Source organism: Podarcis raffonei, chromosome 14 (genome assembly GCF_027172205.1).
Source record: "Podarcis raffonei isolate rPodRaf1 chromosome 14, rPodRaf1.pri, whole genome shotgun sequence".
Classification (NCBI taxonomy): Eukaryota; Metazoa; Chordata; class Lepidosauria; order Squamata; family Lacertidae; genus Podarcis; species Podarcis raffonei.
In genome coordinates this window covers 47,845,674-47,869,339 of record NC_070615.1, presented here as the reverse complement: position 1 = coordinate 47,869,339, position 23,666 = coordinate 47,845,674, and the positions used below count along the sequence as shown (strand labels likewise).

Sequence of the window (23,666 nt, the reverse complement as noted above, 5' to 3'; positions counted from 1 at the left end):
TCTCCCATAATCTTAGCCGTTCTCGGCTGGGGCTGATGGGAACTAGTCTAACATCTGGATAGCCTAAAGAGAACTTAGAAATACACCTCAACCTCTGTTATTGTTCTGTGGGATATCAAGTATAATGACAACTGCCATAGCACAGGAGCAACAGTCGCGAACTATGGAACAATTATGGATGGAAATAAACTCGGAAAGATTTCTTTGGAAAGACAAGCAAATCAGTCAACCCACAATTGTAAGGGCTAAAAAAAAAGGCGGTGTTTTAGATCTAATAAGAATTTCATGCCAATAGCGAATACTGAATTTCATGAATCAAGCTGCAAGCCTCTTTGAATCTTACTTTCGCCATGAGCTCAATAGGTAGGCTTAGGAAAATTACCAAATCTCTGCCTCATCCCATCCCAGTCTGCAATGCCAGAATGCGTCTGACCTACCTTACAAGACTGTTGTAAGGTTTACAACATAGTGCACGTGGAACACTTTGAATATTTCAATAGTGCCATACAAATATTAGTGAAGCATTTTCCACTGAAAGGAAGTCTTTGCTAGACTGCAAACCATGGCTTACGCAGTACGGTTTTTGCAAACCATCGTTTGGAAATCAGGAGCCGCCCTTGGGGACCTGCACTCCTTTTCCCCTTGCCAACACTAAATACATCAGCATGCATGTTATAATCATGGTTCCTTTGCAAGCAACTTTTTAGGAGCAAGAATCTGCTTTAGACAGAGGGATCCTGTATCTTGCTGCTGTCTGCTCAGACTGGCAGCAGCTCTCCCAGGCTTGAGACAGGGAGTCTTTTCCTAGCGTACCTGGAGATGCCAATGAATGAATCTGGGACAACTTGCAAACCAGTGGGACAACTCACCACAACTTGCAAATCAGTGGTAACGTTGGGGAACCTAGTGATCAATCCTGCATGTGTAATTATAAGTCATGGTTGAAGCTGAAAAGTGGACGGCAAAACTTGCTCCAGCATGAGGTGTGTCTACACAACAGGAGTCATAGAATCGTAGAGTTCTATGAGAGAATGCAGGAATCTTTTGAAAGAAGACATCACCAAAGCTGGCTTCCACTTAGAAAGCCATCGTTTACACAGGGAACCAGAGCTACAGCTTTATCAAGCTGTCTTTGCACATGCAGACTGCATGCAAGTGTCTAATAACTAGAGATTGCTCCCCCAACTCGCAGGCAGACTTCAGGGGCTGCAAGAAAGCGATTCAAAGTAATGCTTGAAGCTGAGCCTCAACATTAGAGCCGAGGCTGCATTGCAGATTTGACCTATCCTGCAAGATGGAAGGGTCACACTACGTCGGGCTCAGTAGCCAAGTATCTACAATTCACACAGTGGCTTATAGGAACTGAAATTTATTTCCAGCATTGGCAACACAGCGCATGCACCAAGGCTGGGCAGATCTACGTGGTCTACTCCAACGGTAGAATCCTGCCACAGCAAAGTGTTCAAAGGTTAGGAAGGGTCCGTAGTTAAGGTCACTTAGATCTTGCCCGACATGAGATCCTGTGTGTGGCGCTTCAGTTTAATACACATCCTCCGGACCGCCTAACAGATAAGGACGAAGTTAGCATTCATTAAATCTAGGGTTCCCAGATGTTGCTGGACCACAACTCCCATCATCCCCCAGGCAGATCAGCCAGTATCGCCATCATCATTTAAATTCCTTACCCACCCCTTCGCCAGTAAGTCCCAGGGCAGGTTACAGCCACCTGAAATCAAAATTAAATATTGCTAAAACAGATTGCAATCACAGGAAAGCACGCATCTCAGGTTTCAAAGGCCAGGATAAGGAGGAATTCCCAGGAATGATGGGAGTTGTAGTTCAACAGCTGGGGATCCCAGGTTGAAAAACCCTGATCAAAGTGACCTGTTTTAAGTGATCCTGAGAATGTCCTGTTGCATCAGCATGTGAGCTTGCAGGATCGGATCAGGTTTCACCTAGAGCAGAATTCTTCCAGCGCCTTAGCACCTGGTAGCCACTAACAAACATGTCTTCCCATCCCTGATATAACTCTTCTGTCGGGGAACTAGGCTGCTCCCATATCAGTACTGTGATAACCCCCCATCTCCAGTTCAAATTGCTGCAAGAGTTGGTACATGCTTACGATGCTAACTAGGGTGGGTTCACTTTTAAGGTTAAAATTCTAAATCTCCACTTGTGACACGTGACACTGTGCAAGCCATCTTGTTTAGGTTTTCAAGCTTGTTCTGTCTTTAGCCCCTGATAAAACACCTGCACATCACCTGCACATCATCAAAACGCTCTGAATTTATCTTTCAAGTTTCTTTGAGTGGGGGGTCTGTACCTATCATTTGAGAACCACCGGCCCACACACTAGGCAGGTGTTAAATTTAATCCAATAGGTACTTTACAGAAGTTACAAAACGATGCGGTTGTTAAAAGCCCCCAAGCAAGTGTTAACCACGGCTTCCTTCCAGAGTCCTTGAATTAAATCCCCCACCACCTTAAAAAAAGGACTGTGCAAGAGAACTTCAGAGCAAGCAAATCTTTTAAAATACATATATGCTACAACCTGTATTTTTCATACACATTAAAAACTGCTTGTGAATATAAAATGCCATACCTGTTTCCTAGCTCTGGTATATAAAGTGCCACAAGAGCTTCTCAAGAGTGCAAAAACAAATAAAAACCAGTGTTTTATATGTTCTACTTTCCAAAACTCATCTACATCCCGTTTCAGGTTTTGCAAAAGTATCTAAAGACACATGCACAAACCCCTTTTGAAGATTACTTCAAGAATACTAACTCCCATCCCATGGTCACAAATCCTTTTCCAGAGCTCACATCTGCTCTCAATGCGACGGAAATGCATTAGGATACAGTGGAGCCACACCAGCCATGGAAACGATTCACTCGGACCTTCCATGCCAGAGCGGATCGCGGTGATCAATTCTGAACCACACATGGGTGACTAAATTCCATTGGCTGGACTGATTTTGAATGTGTAGCTTTAAGACAGATCCTTGTTCTTAAGGATGGCAGGATCATTTTGCACTCCTGTACAGTACGTCATTTAAAAGAGATGCCCTAGAATGTACTGGGTGATGCAGGACCACAACAGCACCTCCTCTCTACCTTTTGATCAAGCCAGGTAGGACTGGAATAAGCAAGTGGTCGTGATGGGAGAAGCCCAGCTGAGAGGCTGAGAAGGGGAAGCAGCAGGCGGAGCCAGTGGCTGCTAGCAAGGCAGAAGTTTCTGTTCATGGCTGGCAGTTCACAGGCTCCCTTATCAAAACGTCTAGCATGAGGCCAGCTTCTCTGCTTTAGAAATGGGAGAGGCAGGTACAATTTGGGAGAATATTCTCCATTCATCCCTTGCCAGTCAGATTTGAAGAGTCTTTAATCTAGTAATAGCTACCACCAAGTAAAGGTATGTACCAATTTAATTAGGCGTGGCGGGGGGGGGGGAGAGAATAAACCATTCCCCCTCCCTTAATAATAAGCTACCCTGCTCATATACAAAGTTCATTCAGAAAGGTTGTATTTCAAACAAATGAGGCAAAAAAAAAAAAAAAAAAAGCTTTTAGACCAACTAGCCCTGTCTCGTTCCCTAAAGAAGCAACATAAAACTTCTTGAATGTCTCATGGAGGAAAAGAAGGGCCATTATGAAAACAAAGCCATGTAAAACAAAAAGTAAATTATTTAATGCATTAACGATGTTAACCTCAAGATAAATCCACAACAGAATGAGATTTTTCCTTTCCTTGCAGAGAATATTTGGGGAATCACACAGTACTGAGAAGACATCATTTTAATTTTGCTCAATGTCCAGGTGAAACAGTTCTCTTTTTTCTCTGATCCTAAAGGTGGTTCTCTTTAGTTTTTTTCTGTTTTTTGTTGCTCTATGACAGAGTAGCAAGTAAAATGTGATTTTCAAGAATAACTGGATGGTTTGCTTCCTGATTCGTCTTCCTGGGAGCCCATACTCTGTCAAGGAAAGGGAAAAGTTGTTAGTACCTACTTCCAAAGCACAGGCAATAAGAAAAAGTACAGGTCACATTCGCACCATACATTTAAAGCACTATGATACAACATTAAACAGTCACAGCTTCCCCCAAAGGTCCTGAGTGCTGTAGCAGTTTGTGAAAGATGCTGTGAGTTGTTAGGAGACTCCTGTTGCCCTCAGAGAGCTACAATTCCTAGAGCAGTTTAACAATCAACGCCTCTTTCCCTCTTCCCCATGTGATTTTTCTAAACATTGGAAATTACTAAGAGCTGTAATTTGGGGGTGACAAAGAGAAACGTGTCCTTGTGAATCCAACAACTGCATATTCCCGCATTGCAGAGGGCTGGACTAGTTGGTCCTCAACGTCTCTTCCAAGTCTACAATTCTATGATTCTATGAAAAAGGCCAAACAGAGCTGAGTCCTGCCACTTACCTTCTGCACAAACTGAGGGTTCACAGTGATCTCCTGATCCATGGCTTTCAGTCTCTCATCAAGCTCTATACATTTCAGCATCTGCGGAGAGTCAGATTATACAGGACAGTCACAGTTTGTTAGCGTCATCATCCACATTGAAGCCCTAAGGTCAGACGTGTGTCAGAATTCCCAGGCACCACATATATAGCCTGTTTGCCAGACTCTTGGAATCCATCCCAGTAACCACTTTGAACTCTTTATCCTCTCCCCTTGCCATTCGCTTCAAGACTGCTGCTTTACAGATTTGGGTACGTTACAAATACGTGTTTGTTGCTAAGAACCCAGGCATCCGGGGCAGGGCAGCAAGGAAGAAGAGGACATTGAATGCGTTTTTACTGGGCCGGTCAAGGTAATCACCAGGAAGTTACCGCTGCCCAAAGCCACAATCAATTCTGAAATGCAGCGACCAAGGGCAAGGAAGGGATTTGGCCCATCCCCTCTGCTGTCTCTGTGGCAGGAACAGACAGAAGGTGGAAGAGGATCTGTTGAAAGGTGTCTGGGTGGTCTGCAAGAGGCTGGCAGAAGGCTTCCTCGATGCCCAATTGTTTAACCGCAGCAATCTGCACCAGGATCCCAGCCACTATTTTGCACTTGGCTCAATGATAGATTCCCAGCTTAGAGGACTGCCATCTTATGAACACACACCTGGAAGCAAGGCCTATGAAACTCAGGGTGACTTATCCGAGAGTAAAAATGCAGAGATTTTTCAGCAGCGCCGTTTAAATCAGCTCTCACTCTCTCTTATATCCAAAATACCAGAATCTTGCCTTTCAACTTCATAAGCAGCATCAGTTTAAGGGCCTGCTTTCCATAAATTCACTGCCTGAATTCATCCCAAGGGCTTTAATTGTGAGGCTGGAAGATTCTGGGGGTGGGCTCTGTCCATACAGGAGAAAGAGGAAGGTAGGGACAGAATGAACTATGCTGCCTCAGACTTCCTGGGAGGAGGGCGGCCGGGAATGATTTTCAATTATCTCCTGAGTTAAATCAGAACACCTCCCAGAAAATTCGAAAGCTGGCACAGCAGTGACTAGAACCAGCTCTGTGTTGTGCTAGGCATTTGCATGCTTGTTTTTTAAAGAATTAATAGGGAATTCATAAAGCTTGCTGTTCTACTGACTCGTTCTGCTGCTCATGGCAACCATAACCGAGGTGAAAATGAAGGGTTATTTACCTCCTGATCGATATTGTGAAGCATAGCTGGATTGTTGTACTTTTCAGGGTTGTCATGGAAACATACCATACCATCCTTCTGGTTAATACTTGCAAAGATTTCGCCATCTTCTATCTGAAATAACAAGATTTTAGTGTTTTATGATTTGGGCCCTGTTCCTGTTTCATCTTGCCTCTGCCATCCCACCCAGAAGACCCCCTCCCAACTGCCTATATTTCCCGCATCTTAACTGACAGCAAAACCTCCAAGAATGGCAGTGCTCCCCATCTCATAACCAGGAATGTGTGGTCTCCAAATAATAATAATAATAATAATAATAATATTAAAATTTTAAAAACCCTTGTTTTGACATGAAGCTCAATACATTTTGATTTGTACTATTATAATATCATAATAATATCATAAGAACTTTGCCTATCCTGGTAAATTAAGTTGTTAGGAATATTCATTATCATCCTATTGTACTGGTTAATGATGACTACTTGCAATGACCTCGTTTCTTTTCCCCCCTATATTTTTTTTAAATTTTCTGTTTCACATTTTAGAATATTAATTTAAACAATCGTAAAATATCAGTGACTTCCCTTCTTCTCTTTCCATGGTTCATTTTGCATAATATAAATCCCTGCATAATTTAGATACACTAAACCATTCAGTATTCCATTATTACATCCCTCAAAACTTATTTACACTGTTGAATTTATCTTAATGCTGCCCACGTTTTCAAATAAGCACAATTTTCCTCCGTATATTCAATAAACATTTTCCAATCTTCTTTAAACGTATGTTCTTCTAGTTCTCTTATTCTATATGTTAGGTCCGCAAGTTGCACATATTCCATATGATCTCTAGTTTCAATTGTTACAATTAACCTGATCGCTACTGAAAGCAATATATGCAGAAAAGGGACGTTCAAATAAATCTGACTTGACATTTCGTTCAAAAAGCAACATTCCTTACCATATGAAGGACATATTTTTCTGCTTCCTGAGGCCCCGATAGCTGCACTCTACTTGCCATGTCTTGTAACGACAGCGTTAAAAATGTCTGAAATCCAGAAGCAGAGCAGATTCATTAGAGATTTCTGCAAACTCTGATCAACTCCCATGGGGAACTAGCATCCTGTACAGCACACCCAGGACCACCCCTGAAAGCCTGCAAAAGGGCAGAAGCCAGGATAATCAGAAGCCAGGATAATCAGAAGCCAGGTGTGTCATGCTGTTGGCAGGTAACATTTTAGACTGTACGAAAGCACCCATGAGAACCAGACAAGCAATTTTGCCAGGTGGCAAAATACCCTCAGTTAAGACACACCTGCATAATGTTCCCAAGGACTCATAAGAATACAGCAGAATGGATGCCTCACCTTAGTTAGCCTCTGAATGTTCTTTTTATAGAGAGATGACAAGCACTGCTTCACCAAACCCATATTATTATCCCTGGTGAAGGTCTCGCTGTGCTTATTCACCAGATTCCGTAGCTCCGAGGGCTTATTGGTTGCATACACTTGCGCTAATTCATGGTAGGCGTTGCTAAGTGGCTGTGATGAGAAAGCAAAATAAGACTTTTTCAAATGCAGAGAAGGGCAACTCAAAACACCAATGAGGACCCCCATCAGGAGCTAGTGGTCTCAAGAGTTGTCTTATCCCAACACAAAGCATTGGTCTATTTAGTCCAGTACTGCCTGCTCTGGCTGGAAGCAGCTCTCCAAGGCCCCAAGATTTCCCCACCTCTGCTACCCAAAATCATTGTTAGCTGGGGATGCCAGGGATTGAATAGAGGACCTGGACTGCAAAGGTTATGCACCACCACTGAGCAACACCTCTTCTCCTTATAACCTAGAGTGAGTCTGCTATTCCCAAAAATCTCCTGTTCTTTTGTTTTTTCCTAAAAGCAGGAGAGAAAACAGACAACTCCGACTGCACAGCTTTGCCCATTAATTTAATTAATTCCAATTATTACTTTTACTAATGCTCAATTTTAAATAGCAAGTATTGATTTTGATGCATGTTCCTGTAAATTCTGTTTTCTGCTTTAATTTTTTCCACTTTTTTGCACTGCTATGGCCCAAGAACTACTGCGATTAAAATTCTCCTCCTCCATCACAGTTTTGCCTTTTTAAAAAAAATAATGCACCAGTACAGGATTTCTGGAGTCTTACCTTAACGAACCTACCCACTATCTGGGAGGTATACTTCGGCAGTTGCTGCACTTTGCCAAGTAGTATCAATGAAACTAGGATATACTTTTTATAGGATTCCAACATAATATGACTGACTGCCATGGCAGGAGTTGTTATAGCCTGTAAAAGAAAAGAAAAATTAAGGGAGCAAATGAAAATCACCAGAAACAAACAAATACACAGAGAGAGGCTGCATTTGCATTCAGTCCTAATCCGTGAGCCATGGTCAAGCAGATTATCCTGTGCACATGCAGGAAAAGCTCTCCCCTGTTGCTCCTCATGTGCTCCAGTAGAGGAACGAACTTCTGTTTCCTTCCAAACAAACCACAATCCTAAATCAATGCTTGCTCTTGGGTTCCCAGTCATTATTTTCTCGGAAGAAACAAGGAATGGTATATATGGGAACGGCTTGGTCACTTCCCTTTGTTCCTTCTCTTTTATAGCTGTATACCAGGGGTGGGGAACCTCAGCTGCAGGGGACAAATGCAGCCCCCAAGCCTCTCCACCTGGCCTTTGGAACTCTCCCCCGGACCACGTTTTGCACCCTGGGTGATTTTGCCCAGCTGGGATACATTCTTGAACTCTGATCATGCCTCTCGCTTGACTGGATGGAGGAGAGAGAGGGGTGTGTGCAGAAACAAGCCTATTGTACCCAAGGTAACATTTACATCCATTGTTCCGCCCACTTTTGCCTCTGCCTCCACCAACCACTGACCTGTGGCCCTCGCAAGGTTACTCAGAAGGGGATGTGCCCTCAGGCTGAAATAGGTCCCCCCCCCAATACTGTATATCAATCCATTTGTTAGGCAGAAGCGTCAGTTAAAGGGAACACTGTTAGGATATAGTTCCATTCCACCTTAAAAGGGTCTGTTGTGTATCACATGCCTGTTTACGTCCAGCACAGTCTGCTGGGAACTTCCGTTGTATGTTGCTTTTGCTGGACACGAAGGGAAGCAGACATGTTTTTTCCTTTGTTCCTGAACTATGCTGAATCACAGCACAGACTTGCTAACGGCCTATACTGTTATGGGTGCGAAGAATTGTCTCCAGGTGAGGATAGGTTTTGTAAGTGGAGGAAGTCTTCTTTTTCATTATTTGCAGGCTCTTGCTGCAACCAGAAATGACTGGGGAAATCTAGTAGCTTCTGATGCGCCCATCAACAGAGCTGTTACAGCCTGAAGTTGACCCCTCCTGAGGCACAGAGAGCTCTCCTTCAACACACAGGTGAGGTGGGGGAAGTTACCTGCTCGTAGAAGTACAGTGCTCTTTCAAAGTTCTTCAGCCCAGTGTATATCATTCCACCATAGTAGTAGTAACATAGAAAGTGCTTTGCATCGTAAGCCCCATTCTCCTTACAAATATCCATCATGTCCACATCTAGATACGGAAGGGCAGGTTTAAAGCATTTTGCTAACAAACAGAGCTGAAACAAAACAGACCAGAGTTACCAAAAAAATCAAACCAACCAGCCACTTTCACACACTGCCTTTGTTCAAATCCAATCTTTCCTGCTTTAAGAACAGAGCTTTAATCACAAGTAATGGCAAAATGCTAACAGAATTACATTATGAAACCATATGAAAGAACGAGATGCTGGGAGTCTCAGAACCATTTCCTCCCTGAAGTGAAATAACCTAATAATTTGGGCACCTGAGAAATATGGACCACTACATTGGCAGTCAGGAGAGAGTGAGATTAAGGCAGTGATGGCCAAACTTGGCCCTCCAGCTGTTTTGGGACTACAATTCCCATCATCCCTGACCACTGGTCCTGTTAGCTAGGGATGATGGGAGTTATAGTCAGCTGGAGAGCCAAGTTTGGCCATGACTGGATTAGAGGGTGGTCACAACTGCATTTACAAAACATGCAAATGGCTTCATCAGGATGCTTGAATAACTCTTTCAAAAAACTGGGTTAATGTAGGTGTAGCAGAACTTTTGACTGCCTTCCCACTTTATAAGCCTGCAAGTCCCACTATTATTCATGCTAAAACATGTTAACTGTTGCACACCGAACCATTGAAGGTTATGCATGTTATACAAAGGTGCGTTAAGCGTAGTTTGTTTCTATTTGGTACTTTTCTGGTTAGGCTTTATTTTTGTTTAAAGCATGGCATTACAGATCCTCTTACTACAGCTTGTCTCATCTCTGGAGCCAGACTGAAAGAGAAACGGAACAAGCTTCTCCGTCCATTGAAGTGACTTGATGCCAATTCACACAGCTACCTGGAGTCGCAAGGCTACTGGCAGCATAAAGTATCTGGAATACCTTATTGCTGTAAGCAACTTTATCTATTCCCGGGCTTGAGTCAAAAGCTAAACTGGGAGATGCCATGTCACTGTTGACCAACTGCCCACTGTGAACAACTAGCTTTGTAAGGAACTCTGCAGTGCTGCAGGAAAGGTCGCCGTGACTCAGAAGTTCTGCAGCAGCACAGCAGGCAGCAGACATACTTGATGAGCCTTTACTTTTGTTTCAAGCTATTCACTGGAATATACGTGGCTGGAAGGGATCGTGAGGATGTTTTGATGAAGCTTCCTGCGCTGTGAGCACCCTTGAAGCAGAATCACTCAGCCTGTTAGTCTTCCAGATTCCCTTACCTGGCAAAGATCTGCATGTATTGAGGTCAGCTGGTTGGTGTTCATCTGCATCTTGTCTATGGCTTGCCTGAGAATGCCAATTCCTCGCAGGGGCTGTCGGAAAGGTAACAGGTCTCCATTAGGGAAGTCTCCGCAAGGGACCCTAGTGGCAGCACTTATAAACGATAAGCCACCGACGACTGACTTTAATCTAATAAATAACATATCTCTACCGCTTACATTAAAAAGAAATCTTGCAGCGAATCACAAAAGGAAAACAAAAGTTCAAATCATTTAAAACAGAGAAACAAGCATCACTGATAAAAGAGCAGAAGGAAACAGTGTGAATTATCAGGGAGGGCCCAAGAATGAGTCTTTTCAGTGGTGGCCCCACTTTTATGAAACACTCTTCCCAGGGAGGCACACCTGGTGCCATCACTAGCAGTTTTTAGGTGGCAGGCAAAAACACTCTCATTCACCCAAGTATTGGATGTTAATTTTAGCAGAGTGGGATGTATGTATGTATTTTAGGCTGTTCGATCCTTGGTTTCCCCCCCCAATAATTTATATTGGTTTTCCAATATTACCCCAATAATACAATTTATACAAATACCAATTAATTCTGTTTTAATGTTCGTTTTTTGTAAGTCACGCTGATTTTCATTTTTGAAAAAAGCAGCGATAAATAAATAAAATAAAGTTTTTACTAAATGGCAGAGGCACCAAATCGTCAGTGTCTCCCCCCCCCCCAAAAGCAAGGAGCAGGGCACCCCAGAGGCTAGGCACTACCATGAAGAAGGCCCCTCTCTCTACTGGTGCCAGATGACACTCAACAGGTTGGAATGCAATCTGCAAGGCCTCCTTTTATGATGCCAGTGATCTACCACGCCCCGTGATCTAACATGACAAGATGGTTCTGCTATATCCCAGGCATTGGAAGGGCTGGGAAACATACTGCCAGTCCCAGGGTCAGCAAATAGCAAAGTTATATTGTGCAACAAACTCCAAAGAAGTGAACAGGGACATACCAACAGAAAATAGAAAAGGTTCAGAATTAGTGCATGAGGAAGGGTAAAATTTAGTTGCCCAGAAAACATGTACTAGCCCAGCACCCTAAAGAGAATCTGGAGAATGTTTGGGCTTGTTTACCTGCTTCCGCTCCACAAGGGCATTGGTTAACTGGTGACACAGGCCAGCAACTAGAGACAACGAAACAAGAAAAAGAAAGAGTGAGAAGCCCCACAAAGGGAACATGTCAAACGTGGCAAGATGCAAGGCTGCTGAAGTAACTCACAAGTGTCTGTTGCGTATCGAATGTGTTCCCCATTGCAAGTGCTGATAAAAAGCTGGACCTGCGAGAATAACGTTTCGAAGTCAGGGACGCTGGGCATGGAAAACTTCACGAACCTGAAAACGAAGACAGAACCCACATTTTAACAGGAGCTTTCACGTGAAAATGGGCATGGCTCTTAAAAGCTGCCAGAATGCATAACAGGACTGCTCCAAAGGCAATGAACCATTGCTTCAATCTGCACATTCGAACATTTCTTGCAATGGAAACATAGTCATCTGCAACCTTCATGAATAAAAATGTAAAAACTCACATACAGCAAGTCCGTAAACCCTTTCAAACCTTCGCTTCAAAAATTTCAAATGAAGGAAAGTAACTTACAAGACTGCAAGAACCCCTAAGGAGTGTTCTTGAACATCCAGGGCACCAAGCACCGTATCCAGGTGAGAGAGGTTTTTTGCTAGCAGCTCTCCACTTTTGTTGATCAGTTCACAAAGCTGAGTCATTTGCCCTGGAATAAGAAAAAGGGGCTGTTACATTTCAGCTCAATAAAAGTATATAAAGCAAAGGCTCCCTGTCGCACCTTTATGTACCCTCTGAGTTTGCACCAAGTGCAAGGACATAGGAGGCTCCCTTGCACCAAGTCAGACCTTTGGCTCACCTTGCTCAGTACGTCTGACACTGACTGGCAGCATCTCTCCAAGATTTCAGAGAGAAGCCCTGCCCAGTCCTACCTGGGGAAATCAGGAAGTGAACCAGGGACCTTCTGCGTGAAAAGCATGTGCCATGGAAATATGATCAGCACCATTATCTTGGGCAATGAGTGAGAGGACAGTGCTTCACATGTACCCTTTCTCCTCCGTGAGCTATACTAGAGGGGAAGCACTGCTGTTACAGTCTAGGAAGAAATGAAAAAAGGGGCAGAGAAGAGAAGGGAGTGTGTGTGCTGCAAATGAACCTTAGCCATATTTTGAGCTGAACCTGTTTGCAACGATTGGCTCTTCATAAGTACATTCAGAGTGGTGAAAAGCCTCTAACGGAAGAAGAGAGATACATTCCAACTCTACAATTCTATGATGGAATGCAATGGAATAATGGAAGGCAATGGATGCCTTCTACAGAGAGAGAGAGAAAGGTGTTTTAACAGCTGCTGCAGATAAAACTGATTGCCCCCTTTGCTATTATTCTGCAGACACCAGGTGAACCCTTCCACCACTGCCCCCAGCCGAAACTAAAGTAGTGCCCCTCCTACTCAACACCATTGACAACACCCATCATGACACCATACAGAACTTGAGCTCAGAGCTCTGAGTAAAGAAGTGCAAGAGAACCGTGTGCTACAGTCCATCTCCCCACCTCCAGTTCACACGACGCTTGAGAATCCACTGTCATAAGGTGTGGCAAGCACCACTAGCTGGAAGGCAGCTTGGGAAACAAGGATTAGAGTCCAGTGGTTCTCAGCCTTGGGTCCCCAGATGTTTTTGGCCTACAATTCCCATGATCCCTAGCTCACAGGACCAGTGGTCAGGGATGATGGGAGTTGTAGGCCAAAAACATCTGGGCACCCAAGGTTGGGAAAGGCTGGATTAGACGAATCCACAGAGATGTAGAGGTTCATCAATCGCTACTGGCTACAACAGCTGAAGGGAGCATCCATGTTCAGAAATTGTCTACCACAGAATATCAGAAGAGAGCTGTGGTTGGGCACTGTGGGAAAGAGGTCAATCAAACTGGCCTGTTCTTACATCCAGTCATGTCAGTGAAGGGTCTGTTGCTAATGAACTTCGGCAAACTGTATTTTTAAATTGTCCAGCAAGTTGGAAGCACCCAAAGTTAAGTGCAGCATGAGAATGTGACAGGGACAGCCAGCCTGGTGCCTTCCAGATGTTGTCCTGGCTGGGACTGATGGGGTTTGGAGTCCAACAAGATCTGGAGAGCATCATATTAGCTATCCTTAGTCTCCAAGCTTTAAATAAGCAAGAGCATCAGTTTGTGGGAGTTTAAATAGATTCTAATATAATCTGAATTATGCATCACTTTTGTAGCGGGTTTAATTCTCAGATTAAAACAGCTGGAATTTGAGGTAAGAGACTGAAAATCCCGAGACACATGAAATACCATGGACAGCACCACAGCTGAAATCCTAGGCCAGCTAGTGAAAAAAGAGTTCAATCTTTCCTCAAACCTTAGATGAAGCATTTATATAGAGCAGGCTGGGCAAATGCAGATTTAGATTTAGCATTAGATATCTGCGTGATGTGTAGCAGCCCAGCAAGGGTTTCTGACTGCCAGCCATTTTAACAAGTGAAAGCCTCTGTCACTGGCTCCTGAAATGAAGGAAAGTTGAAATGGGGGATGAGAAGAGGATTTTTTTGTGACAAAGTTGACAGCTGGTAACAAAAACAAATTATTGGGGTATGCATGTATTCAAGTGGAGCTCTGTGCACTCAGCTACAGTACTATGCAAAAATCTGGCTCTAGTTAGTGGATCTCAGGGATCTAGGGGGGGGAATAGATCCCTCAAGCCTGACATTTACCCCTCCACAATGCAAAAAAATAAAATAAATGTACTGTACAATGTTGCTTATATATTTAAATAAAGTAAATGTGAATTCTCCAAGAAAACTGAGCTTTTTTAAAAAAAAATGCAAATGCTTTCACACCTGGATTCCTTGAAGTATGAAAATTTTTACAGCTCTGAGCACATCTATTGTAGGTACACAAAGCTGTGCTCCAAATTCAAAACTAACGACCACAAATACGAAATATTACTTTGGCTCAGTCAAAAGTGACTGGGAGCAAAATTAGAAAGCATCAGTGCTAGCTATTTTTTAAAGAACATAGACAACCTTAAAGCTTCCCTTTGTTCCAATTAACAGTCCCAAACAAGATACATGTTACTGCATGCAGAATCTTCAAGCGGTAGCTGGCATGGGGTTGGGGTTCCGCAAGACATATAGCTGTGCTAAAGATTAAGAAACGTACATTAGGTTTTGCAGAACACTGTGAAGCTATTCTAATGATTTCAACCACATGCTAAGTCATGAATTCAAACAGGTCTGACCCCCCCCAAAATTACCATCTCTTCACTAGGATGCGGGTGGCGCTGTGGGTAAAACCTCAGCGCCTAGGACTTGCCGATCGCACGGTCGGCGGTTCGAATCCCCGCGGCGGGGTGCGCTCCCGTTGCTCGGTCCCAGCGCCTGCCAACCTAGCAGTTCGAAAGCACCCCCAGGTGCAAGTAGATAAATAGGGACCGCTTACTAGCGGGACGGTAAACAGCGTTTCCGTGTGCGGCTCTGGCTTGCCAGAGTAGCTTCGTCACGCTGGCCACGTGACCCGGAAGTGTCTGCGGACAGCGCTGGCTCCCGGCCTATAGAGATGAGCGCACAACCCTAGAGTCTGTCAAGACTGGCCCATACGGGCAGGGGTACCTTTACCTTTACCACTAGGATGCTTTTTCCCAACTGCTTTGCAAAGTGCATAGAAGTTATCATTAAACACAATGCATATTTCAGAGACTGGCAAGATTTTTAAAAATTAAGTGCATGCAGAGTATAACCTGAGTTTAAACAATATTGGGGAGATTAAGCTGACTTCTACAGTATGTATAAGACACTCAGTGTTTCTCATTCACACATACACTTTACCAGTTAGATCAACACTATGAAGCCCTCATCAGCAGAACACAAGAGTCACATGCAAAAGATGCCCCATAACCTCTGAATACAAGGTTTGGGCATGAATCAGGGAACAGAATGGCAGCATAAATTGTATCTTTTTTGTAAGACATATACTCCTTCCTCTCTGAAAGATGAACAATTATTTAGATGAGTGATGGCTAATTGCTGGCCTTCCAAATGCTTCTGGCTACAATTCCCATCATCCCTGACCACTGGGCATGCTGGGAAGGAGCTGATGTGAGTTGAGATTCCACCAACATCTGGAGGGCTGCAGGTTCCCTGCTCTGCACTGCTGTTTAAAAACAACCACACCAGTAAAACATAGCACACAAAACGTTTGAAAGACGTGCTCCCCAACACTTCTCACCCCTCCTCATTTTCCTCCCCAACATGCTGGCACCCCTTTTCCAACTGCCACAAAGTTCAATGCAAAGTGTCAGGCTGTGTCTGAAAAGAACTTGCAGGATTATTCACTTCTGTTCCCTGATAAACCCTGAAAATCCCCTATAGACATTGAGCCTTTGTTCCTATGCATGTAGCACTGCCCATCTTATCTCTGGAAAACCCTGACTTAACAAATGCTGAGCAGATGCAGCAATATGTTTTGAAGAGGGAGCAAGAACAGAGCTGTGCTGAGTTAGGGCTGGCTTGTTTTGGTAGCATCTATTCCCTTCCTTCCTTCATTTTATTTGTACGCTGCTTTGCTACAAAAAATATGCTCAAAGTGGCTTAACAACACAGAAAACAGGAATACATTTCAAACAAACTATACAAAAATAATTTTATAATAACATAGCAAAACAATAGCAGTAAAAAAAAAAAGATAGCGAAAATAGCAAGGGAGTGTCACAGTTTCACCTTAGTGCTAGAAACTTCCTTGTCTGCAGACATAAACCTTCAAATAAAACTTAAAGGATCTCCTTGTGCTGGTAGGGTTTTCCTAATGTTCTGTCAACATGGTATAACTCTGGCAAGATGGCCATTCACGTTTTGCCCCCATTCATTCTTCCCCTTGTGCCTTGAAGCCTTGCTCTGAATGGGTAGATGGTTCCATCTCTCCCCTCCCCCCCAACAACTTCAAAGCCTTCCTCAAAAGCCATCACCTCAAGGCTTGTAGCTCAAAATCAAACCTAAGGATTAGTAACTACTCGCACCTGCTACCCTCATCTCTGTAAGATTCCTTTTCTATTGTCAAAAAGTAGACTAAACTCCTTGTTGGTTAGGAATCTGTCCTTTTTAATGTTATTCTTCAAAGCCCCAATAACAATGGTAGTTATTTATTTGAATCCATTTATTGACACCCCACCCCACCCCCCGGCAGGGACTCAAGGTGAAAATATGAATAGCTAAAAACATAGGGGAAAAACAATAAGTAGTAGTAGTAGTAATTACTGTTAGTAGTAATAGTAGTAGCTGTCACAGCCAACTGCTGCAAGGCACTAAAAGGAAACTTCTCCATGTTTAGGGAAGCTTTTAATGTTTAACAGACTATTGTATTTTAATATTTTGTTGGAAGCCACCCAGAGTGGCTGGGGAAACACAGCCAGGTTGGCGGGGTATAAATGATAAATTATTATTATTATTACTATTATTATAATTTACCTAGTTTTAGCATTTATATCCCTCTTAACCTTCAAAGAGCTCAGGGCTGCACACTAGCTTGATAACCATATCCAAAAAGGAATTCCATGGAGATGAATAAGGTGGTTGATGAAGGAAGGATGCAGGGTTCCACTGCTCTTCTGCACCTAAGATATACACCAAGCACCCAGCACAGAAACACAGCAGGCTGCTGCAGAACAGACAGTGCACTACATCCTTTTTTTTTTTATTCCAGCAAGCTGGTAGAAATGTTTTGCAGACAGTAACATTGGTAGGCTTGTTTCAAGGCTGCATTATCATCATGAGGCTTATTGACGCAGTAGCATCCTAAGAACGCAAAATCAAGCAGATTGGAGCAAAGGCGCATCTAGCCCAGCATCCCACAGCGGCCAGCAACATGGGTTGGCGAGCCTCCGCAAAACCCACAAGCAGGACATGAGAACAACATAAGAACATAAGGCGAACCGGGTGGATCAGGCCAATGGCCCATCTAGCCCAGCATCTTGTTCTCACAGTGGCTGACCTGATGTCCAAGGGCAGCCTGCAAGATGGACATGAATGCAATAGCACTCTCCCGAGCTGCAATTCTCAGCAACTGGTATTCGAAAGTATGACATGTGACAGTGGTAGTACAACACAGCCATTGTGGCTAGTAGTCACTGATACCTTGTCCTCAATGTGTTTCATCCTCTTTTAAAGTCATCCAAGTTGGGGGCCATCACTGCCTCCTGCAGAAGCAAATTCCAGTTTAGCTGCACTGTGTGAAGGAGGACCTTCTTTTATCTGTCCTGAATCTTCCAACATTCAGCTTCATTAGATGTTCACAAGTTCTTTTTTTTTAACATACATTTTATTAATCTAGATGTTCACAAGTTCTAGCATTGAGTGAGGGAGAAAAACCTCTCTCTTCCCGCTTTCTTGATAAACTACTATGTCACCTCTTGTCACCTCTTTGATCTGAACTAGAAAGTCCCAAATGCTGCAACCTTTTCTCATAGGAGAGTCGGTGGCCACCACAGCCTCCTGCGGGAACCGATTTCCATAGTTTTAACTAAGTGCTGCGTAAGATGTCCTTGCTTTTATCTGTTGTGAGGAACAATTGAGGGAGTTGGGTGTGTTTAGCCTAGGTAAGAGGAGACTGAGAGGAGATATGAAAGGCAGCTTCCAATATCTAAAGGACTGGGACATGGAAGATAATAGTAATAATAATTTATTATTTGTACCCTGCCCATCTGGCTGGGTTTCCCCAGCCACTCTAGGTGGCTTCCAACAAAGATTAAAAATACATTAAAATGTCACACATTAAAAATTTCCCTGAACAGAGCTACCTTCAGGTGTCTTCTAAATGTCAGGTAGTTGTTTATCTGTTTGACATCTGATGGGAGGGCGTTCGACAGGGTGGGCGCCACTACCAAGAAGGCCCTCTGCCTGGTTCCCTGTAACCTCACTTCTTGCAGTGAGGGAACCGCTAGAAGGCCCTCGGAGCTGGACCCCAGTGTCTGGGCAGAACGATGGGGGTGGAGAAGCTACTTCAGGTATACTGGGCCGAGGCCATTTAGGGCTTTAAAGGTCAACACAAACATTTTGAATTGTGCTCAGAAACATACTGGGAGCCAATGTAGGTCTTTCTAGACTGGTGTTATGTGGTCTTGGCGGCCACATAACAAGATGGAGCAAGCTTGTTTTCTCTTGCTCCAGAGCATAGGACCTGAACGAGTGGCTTCAAGATACAAGAAAGGAGATTCCGACTAAACATCAGAAAGAACATTCTAACACTAAGAGCTGTTTGGAAGTGGAACAGACTCCTGCGAGAGGTGGTGGGCCCTACTTCCTTGGGGGTTTTTAAACAGAGGCTGGATGGCCATCTGTCATGGATGCTTTTGTTGAGATTACTGAATTGCAGGGGGTTGGACTGGATGACCCTCACGGTCCCCCCCAACTCTGCAATTCTATAATTGGAAGATTTATGTCGGATAAAAGGAAGATCTTCAAGTAGTGCATAGTTGAACTGTAACTTGCTCCCACAATGGCAATGACGACCACCAACCTGCATGGCTTTGAAAGACGAATACCTGTAAACAAATTCACCGAGGACAAGGCTACTCATTTTGGTGGCTAAGCTTTGCCTCCACAGTTGGAGGCAGCAATACTTCTGAATATCAGTTGCTGGAAAATGGTCTTGTGCTCAGGTCCTGCGCGCTGGTTTCCCTGCGAAAGTAAGATGCGGGGCGAGATGGGCCACTGGCCTGATCCACAAGGGCTCTTCCTCATCTTCTTAGGCTCACTGGTTATCCACGAGTTTCAGCACTATTTCATTCTAACCATCCCTAAACCTCTTCCCTCATCGCCTTTACAACATGCGTCGGATCTGTACCCTCCCCCCCAAAAAAAAATCACTTGCACGAGGCAAACGTTAAAGGGGTTAATCCTAAAACGACACGCGAAAATGGGGAGCCGCGCCCGTCTCCCTCCCGAGAAGGCAGCCAGGGGGCTTCTTTCCCCGACACCCACCACCACCCAGGAGCGGGATTCGAACCCACGTCCCCCTCCACGGCCACCGCCGCCTCCTCCTCCCACCAGGCCGCTTTCGCTCTGGCCATTCACGTGCGCGGCTGGGGGCCGAGGAGAGCCGGAGCCGCCCGGCGGGTCCCCGCGCTTGACACCCGCCAGCCACCCGGCCTCGCCCCCTCAGCCCGGGTCCCCGGCGGTCACCTTGGGCCGAGAGCTGCCGGACGCTGTTGACGAACTGCTCCAAGGCGGACGCCATCTTGGCGGCTCGCGGGAGGCCGCGGCGGGAGAGCAGCGAGGCGGGGGAGACGGAGCGGGCCCCGCGCCGGGGAAGGAGGGGGAGGGGGCGGGAGGAGGAGAGGAAGTCGCCTCTTCTCCCTCCTGAGGCAGCGTCTCCGCCCGCGCAGGGCCAATCAGACGCCGCTTCGGAGGGCCGCGGGGGCGGAGCTCCCCGGGCGTCATTGCCGGCGCCGGCGTGCGCGCGCGGGCCTAAGCAAGGGCGTTGCCATGGGAACCGCCGCTCCAGGCCCTCAACCCGGAAGCGGCCTTCCCCGGTGTAAACACAGGCAGCCGCCAACTGTCACTCGCGCTGTCGACTCGGTAGCTGCGCGTTTTGGACCGGGGAAAGGTGGCTTCTTTAGCCTGGCGCCGCAACCCGCCTTGTCTGCTTTCAAATTGTCGTCATGGAGAAGCACCCAGCCCGTAATAAACTGCCTTATCTCCCTCCCAGATAAGACATTTAGGTGGCCACAATGCCCTTTGCAGCTTTCTACCCTGTCTAGCATACAAAAACATAGTAAGAATGCAGCGACAACCCAGTCTAGTTGCTAAGGGTCAGGGTGACGTCAGACGCTGTGTGATGTCACACAGAGTACTTCACGCCACTCAGAAGCACATGGCATCTTCCGGTTATGGCTGCTTCTCACTTCCCTGCTTCTCACTTCACTATCACATCATCGTATCATCATCATTGTTTTGTTGCTGTTTGGAGGTGTGCAGCACAGTTGCATAAGCAAAAAGAACAAAAGATCCTTGTGGCACTTTAAAGATCAACAGATTTTTATTTATTTATTTAGGTGCATTTGTACCCTACTCTTGGGCCAGAAAAGCACAGCCAATTGCATAAAATCAGTTATAAACAAGACAGTCCCTGCCTGCAGCCTTACAATCTAAAAAAAATTCCACATTACAAAAGGGAAAATGGATAGGGAGGAAAGAGGAAGAAAGTAAACTCAGGCAACCTTTATTAAATAGTAGTTCTCATAATGACTGACTTGCAGAGAAACAGCTCATGGCACAAATTTCCATGGATTGGAGAATCTACTTCATCAGATACTTTAGATCAGGCTTCCTCAACCTCAGCCCTCCAGATGTTTTGAGACTACAATTCCCATCATCCATGACCACTGGTCCTGCTAGCTAGGGATCATGGGAGTTGTAGGCCAAAAACATCTGGAGGGCCAAGGTTGAGGAAGCCTGCTTTAGATAAAGCAGACTCAAATCCATAAAGAGTACACAGAGTTCCTGTTTTCTGCTGAGCGTGGCACTTTTGCGTGCCAACTTTCTACTGAGGATTCTAATTTCCTTGCCAACAGGGCAGCAATTATTTGGGAGACACAAAGCAATCCACCTCACCTCAGAAACAGCTTTCAATGCTTCTTCTGGAACCTTCTAAAAATGACATTTGTTTTTGAGACATGCATTTCAGGCGCCAATGTTAAGAGGTCCCATTTGAGAGAGGGGAAATCAGTTGTTGTGCTGTGAGCAGCACGATACCAGGAAATACTAAGAAGAGATGAGCTCATCCTTCACTTGATATTCCCAGTGTGGACATCAGGGGCCGATGTATATCCAGTCTGTACCTAATAATGGAACAGCACTTCAAGTTCAGGGTGGTTTTTTTTGGCAAAGCTGTCTCTTTTGCCAGTGACCTCTTCTCACCTTCATCATCTCATGTCTTATGCTCCAGAAAACCATATATGTTCATATGGCGAATAGCTGTTCTGAGTAAACAAAAATAGTGTATTGTAACCCACATATTATAAACAGGTGATGTAAATGAGGCCTACTTCAATCTGCAGTCTGTTATGCTTCCAGAAACGTTGAGGAGGAAATGGGATTCGCTCAAGAAGCAGTAAGGATCGAGTTCTGGGCTACAGTACAGAATAAGTGTGATAATTATGATCTAGGAGATGTTTTATGAAAAAATGGCTTTCACCAGTGCTTTCATCTTTCTTGAAAAAGAGGTGCTGGTGTAGGAGGGCAAAGCCTCATAAGGCTACACTGGAACTCACCATGAAAGCTTCCCTTGTTCTCTTATACAGTGGTACCTCGGGTTAAGAACTTAATTCGTTCTGGAGGTCTGTTCTTAACCTGAAACTGTTATTAACCTGAAGCACCACTTTAGCTAATGGACGTCCCTACTGCCGCTGTGCCGCCGCTGCACGATTTCTATTCTCATCCTGAAGCAAAGTTCTTAACCCGAGGTAATATTTCTGGGTTAGCGGAGTCTGTAACCTGAAGCATATGTAACCTGAAGCGTATGTAACCCAAGGTACCACTGTAATGGCAATGGCATCCACCTAAGAGGTATCGGAACTGAATTCCAGTAAGTTCCTGCTGAAAAATACGGTAACCCCTGGCTTTCACTACTACTACTATTATTATTTTAAAGATATGGCTAGTTCTGCCTGTAGTTCCTATTGCACAATAAAATACGGCAGTCTCTGCAAAGTATAACAATAACAAAAGATTGTTTTACGCTTCCAGGAGTTTCCACTGAGTTTCAACAAAGCTGAAGCAGGGGCAACCAAGGAATATGAGCGCCTTTAGTTAGGTTGCTTGGACTTTCACCCTGGGACCTTAGGGTGATAAATAATTTTTTAATAATAATAAGGGCTTTTTTTCACTCAGAGCTCACAGGAGCTCAGCTCCGACACCTCAATGTTGGAACTGCTTGTGCGCTCATCAACCTTTGCTTGAAAGGCATTCTGCACACGCTCAGAGGCCTACTTCTTCTAATTGTATACACCATGTTGAACCTTGGCGTCAGAACCTGATTATTCCAGAGCTGAACCTGCCCGTAGTCCTCATGCACCCTGAAAGCCCCGCTGAACAAAACGAAACTTCCTTCCACGTAAACACACGCAGGATCACATGCCCTCCAAATATCCCTGTTTTCTGTGGACAGCCCCAGATTTACAAAAGCCACCCCAGTTTCTGATCTGATCCCGGAATGTCCCACTTTTCCTTAGGACGTCCCTATTTTCATCGGAGTGACGTTGGAGGGGATGGAGTTATGCAACTCCTGAGCCAAGGAGATAAGTAGCTATATAGTACTACCTTTCGAAGACAGCCCTGTATAGGAAAGTTTTACAATGTTTATTGCTTTATTATGTTTTTATTCATGCTGGAAGCCACCCAGAGGGGCTGGGGCAACCCAGTCAGATGGGCAGGGTACTAATACTAATACTAAAGAATGGACGTCCATATTTTCATTGGATAAATGTTGGAGGGTATGGGATCAGGCTGCGCTGCGCGGCTGACCTTGCTCGGGTCATCTTTTTTGCAGTGGGGGAAGCAGCCCAATTGAGGAGGTGTTTCCTACCCCTGGGTTTACTTCCAGTGCAAGGAGGGAGGCGATGGGACAAGGCCAGATTTAGGTTTGATGAGGCCCTAAGCTACTGAAGGTAATGGGGCCCTTTATATGTCCAGCTGTCCTTTGTCAACAACAAATTGTCACTGTTTTTTGTGTTAAATATGCTCTATGGTAATTTATGGACCTAATAGGTATCTCAAGCCATTTGCACATAACAAAACATGTATTTTATCAAAGTAATTGTTGAACTGAAATACAATTAAGAAGTATATTAATAGTGAAATACAATTAAGAAGAAGTATATTTTTGGGGGCCCCCAAGAGAGTGGGGCCCTAAGCTATAGCTTGTTTATCTTATACGTAAATCCGGCACTGCTGGGGAGAGACCCCGGAGAGGGGGAACACAGGAGATCCCATGCGAGGAGCTGGAGGCGCGCTTCCCGGCCGGCGCTGGAAACATGCCGCTGCTGCGAGGCGGCGCTTGGAGCTGCCGGGAGCGCAAGCACCAACCCCCTCCCCACCCGCAGCTCCTCCCGCGGGCGATGGGAAGGAGAACCGGAGCACTGCCGGGTTGGGCTGCTCTGCCGGC

The 23,666-nt window shown here is 44.8% G+C and overlaps 1 protein-coding gene across 1 annotated transcript; it reads right to left on the bottom strand.

Annotated features, from left to right (window-relative positions):
• Positions 1-3,662: 3,662 nt before the first annotated feature.
• On the bottom strand, positions 3,663-19,874 carry COPS3 (COP9 signalosome subunit 3). The gene is made up of 12 exons (XM_053366229.1): positions 19,685-19,874; positions 12,069-12,198; positions 11,691-11,803; positions 11,546-11,595; positions 10,418-10,510; positions 9,061-9,240; positions 7,797-7,937; positions 7,002-7,175; positions 6,596-6,682; positions 5,636-5,749; positions 4,420-4,500; positions 3,663-3,967 (listed from the first exon to the last, which is right to left on the bottom strand). The coding sequence occupies exons 1-12, from the start codon at positions 19,737-19,739 to the stop codon at positions 3,914-3,916; spliced, it is 1,272 nt and encodes a 423-aa protein (XP_053222204.1). The 5' UTR covers positions 19,740-19,874; the 3' UTR covers positions 3,663-3,913.
• Positions 19,875-23,666: the final 3,792 nt, after the last annotated feature.